At 50.4% G+C, this 3,502-nt stretch overlaps 1 protein-coding gene across 1 annotated transcript; it reads left to right on the plus strand.

The window, feature by feature from the left end:
* The first annotated feature begins 976 nt into the window (after window positions 1-976).
* On the plus strand, window positions 977-2,319 carry LOC109761516 (peroxidase 2). Its single transcript, XM_020320336.4, has 2 exons — window positions 977-1,262; window positions 1,345-2,319. Exons 1-2 carry the CDS (start codon window positions 1,044-1,046, stop codon window positions 2,110-2,112), a joined length of 987 nt encoding a protein of 328 aa, XP_020175925.1. The 5' UTR covers window positions 977-1,043; the 3' UTR covers window positions 2,113-2,319.
* Window positions 2,320-3,502: the final 1,183 nt, after the last annotated feature.

A 3,502-nucleotide genomic window follows, 5' to 3' on the forward strand; every position in this document is an offset into this window, starting at 1 on the left:
CCTTGTTGGGGGCGCGGCTGGAGATGCTCTAACGGTTGGTAGGCGCGATGCGGCCAGAGATGTAGCACCCAGATCTAGCCCATCGACAATTTAAGCATTATATCATTCGAGTTGGTGCACGATCAATCCATCATCCATGCATGGATCCAGTGGCGAAGCCACTGATGAACTATGTAGTGCATTGACTACACATCTTTCTGCAAAAAAAAACGTCCTGCAACAAATATACATCATGCAAAAAACCCATACAAATGCATACTCTTGACTATACAAGATTCAATTGACTATGAGGCGTCGGTTTGCACGATTATAGGGCATGCAAAGAGGAGTTGCGCGCTCCCAGATCGATGATTTGTTCAGTCAGACGAGTTATGCTTCTTCGTTGTGGACTTTTGAGCTCCAGCGGTATATCTGTATATGTATATGCAGCATTTTTGTCATTGCGTACACCACCGTCCAGCGTCCAGCAAATCCGCCAGTGGCCGACAAGCCCTCTTGAAATAATCGAGATGTCTTTACCATGCGCTGTGGAGTAAATAAACAGCTCGCCGGCGAAGAGTAAACACGTACTTGAGTCTTGAGACAAGTTGATGTACCGGAGTTACCACTGATCAGGTTCACAATAATATATACAGGAGCGACATGAATTATTGCTCAGAATGGAATGTGCTAACTTAACCTCAGTCGGGAAAGAAAAGCCTATCCATGCATGATCCATCCACGCTGTCATGGAGCTGCAAACCCACTCGTCCCAGCCAGATCTGCACATGCCTACATCGCCCATTCAAGACTAGATTACCAACCCGGTTTCCTTGAAGTCAGCGTTCCTGAGCTCAATTGGATGCATGCTGAGTTGTGCTCGCATGTTCCCTAGAGACACGGAACATGCTCTGCCGGCAAGACAAACCCCTGCCAATTCTTCTCCACTCCCGCGCATATAAATGGACGTGCCGAGGAGCAGCGACTCCACACCTCAACCACACACACTGCAGCTTCCGCTTCCAGACTCCTGCCACCCACACACACACTCGTCGTTCAAGGATATGGGTAGGGTTCCGATCTGGATCGCGTGCGTGCTGCTCCTGGCGGCGACATGCCAGGGGAAGGGGGCACCGGGGCACAGGGTGAGGGTTGGCTACTACAACCGCAAGTGCCCCGCGGCGGAGATCATCGTCAGGTCCGTCGTCGGCAAGGCCGTCTCCCGGAACCCCGGCCTCGGCGCCGGCATCATCCGCATGGCCTTCCACGACTGCTTCGTCCAGGTACGTGGCCGCGTACTGTTAACTGCTTGCATTTTCATGCGCGTAGAGCGTCGATCACGTGATTAACATTCGGCTTGTGCAGGGCTGTGACGCGTCGGTGCTGCTGGACCCGACGCCGGCGAACCCGCGGCCGGAGAAGCTCGGCCCGCCCAACTTCCCCAGCCTGCGCGGCTTCGAGGTGATCGACGCGGCCAAGGCGGTTCTCGAGAGGGTCTGCCCTGGAGTCGTCTCCTGCGCCGACGTCATCGCCTTCGCCGCACGCGACTCCGCCTACTTCCTCAGCGGCTACAAGATCGACTACAAGATGCCGGCGGGGCGGTTCGACGGGAGCGTGTCGCTCGAGAGCGAGTCGCTGCAGTTCCTCCCCCCGCCCTTCTTCAACCTCACGCAGCTCGTTGACAGCTTCAAGGCCAAGAACATGAACGAGGACGACCTTGTGGTGCTCTCCGGCGCGCACACCATCGGCGTCTCGCACTGCTCCTCCTTCACCGACCGTCTGCCCGCGAACCCCTCCGACATGAACCCAGGCCTCACCAGGCTGCTGCAGAGCAAGTGCCCCGTCAGCCCCAACTTCACCAACGACCCCACAGTGGTGCAGGACATCGTCACCCCCAACCGGATGGACAACAAGTACTACACGAATCTGCTCAAGCGCAACGTGCTCTTCACCTCGGATGCGGCGTTGCTCACGTCGGGGAAGACGGCGCTGAAGGTGATGGAGAACGCTTTCAAACCCGGGAGCTGGGAGAAGAAGTTTGCCAAGGCGATGGTCAAGATGGCTGCCATCGAGCTCAAGACCGCTGCCAACGGCGAGATCAGGAGGAACTGCAGGGTCGTCAACAAGTACTAGGGTTGCTCGCTATTTTTAGTATTTAACATTCGAATGTGCATGTATGTTGTTCTTTTGCTGCATTCATTGCATTTTGTTAGTTTACTTGGAAGCCTGTTTCTTTCGTTTCTTTTGCTTCATTCAGCTCATCAGGTTGTAATTCTATTAACATGGTTGTTTTCACAATATATAGGTGACAGATGCCTGAATAAAATATTCATTTCCTACTTATCCAGTCATCTACTTTCTTTACGTGCATGTTCAAAAGATTTAATAGTCATTCCAAATATGATTCCGTGCGTTTAAAAGAAAAATTCAGCTGTTAATAATACAAATTCAGTTGTGAAATACTCCCTCCGTCCCAAAATATAATATCGTTTTTGACACTATTTTAGGATGGAGGGAGTACTAAATACGAAATGAGCAATGTTTTCTGAACTTAGTCTTTTTTTCAAGTTCCTTATTTAGGGGTCCAAGTTTGACTTATCGGCTAGAAATTGTGTACATGGCACATGCATATTGTGTTAATGTTTCCATATTGTGTAGAAATTTTTGATGGCTTCATGATGGGTGGAATAAGGACCTAGTGCACATGTGCGGATGTGCCCGTTAGTACATACAAGTCATCTTCCGAATGTCGTGGTGGAACGACCATCTATGGGGCCATCTAGCCCCTTGTGGTTCGGCTAGGGAGTTGAACAAAACGCAAAGAGTAGAATCAACAGAGAGCGCAGGGGTTTACCCAGATTCGAGCCCCCATCTAGCCTCGTCGGGAATTTGTAGCCTCTCGATTACTCCTGGAGAAATCAAGTTCAAGCCAGCCTCACCGTTAACTAATATTTTCGTAACCTTGAGGTTGCGGATTGTTGGTGAAACCAACAACGGCAAGCACCCGACCGCAGTTGTGCGATGAGGGTGGTCCTGGACACAGAAAATGATAAGCATGTGTGACCACTTGAGGGGTTTTCAGTGCGTCTGCTGTCGGTTCTGCTGCGTTGACCTCACGCACCCACTGCTTAAACTGGCGGTGAGAGGAATGCAAAGACGCACCCTCGTCAATGCACATGGCCTATGTTGCCTTCTGGAAATCATGCTCACTGGATTCATCTCCATCTTCCTCTTCACTCTCATTGTTCTCTTCTTTCTTTTCACGACCTCTAGCAGGTTTTTCCTTCGATCTGCTGATTGGCCTTGCCGCAGCGCCCTCCACGGCCACCACGACTCTTCTTACCTGCACCATCCTGACCATTCTCCTTGTCGTGCTTCTTGAAGGAAATATGCCCTAGAGGCAATAATAAAGTTATTATTTATTTCCTTATATCATGATAAATGTTTATTATTCATGCTAGAATTGTATTGACCGGAAACATAATACTTGTGTGAATACATAGACAAACAGAGTGTCACTAGT

This window comes from Aegilops tauschii, chromosome 2 (assembly GCF_002575655.3).
Source record: "Aegilops tauschii subsp. strangulata cultivar AL8/78 chromosome 2, Aet v6.0, whole genome shotgun sequence".
Lineage (NCBI taxonomy): Eukaryota > Viridiplantae > Streptophyta > Magnoliopsida > Poales > Poaceae > Aegilops > Aegilops tauschii.

What these genes read in the sequence shown, in the direction of transcription:
- LOC109761516 (XM_020320336.4), top strand. Translation starts at nt 1,044, where the DNA reads ATGGGTAGGGTTCCGATCTGGATCGCGTGCGTGCTGCTCCTGGCGGCG. An exon ending in TCCACGACTGCTTCGTCCAG is followed by an intron (nt 1,263 to 1,344) that starts GTACGTGGCCGC and finishes CGGCTTGTGCAG; the next exon opens with GGCTGTGACGCGTCGGTGCT.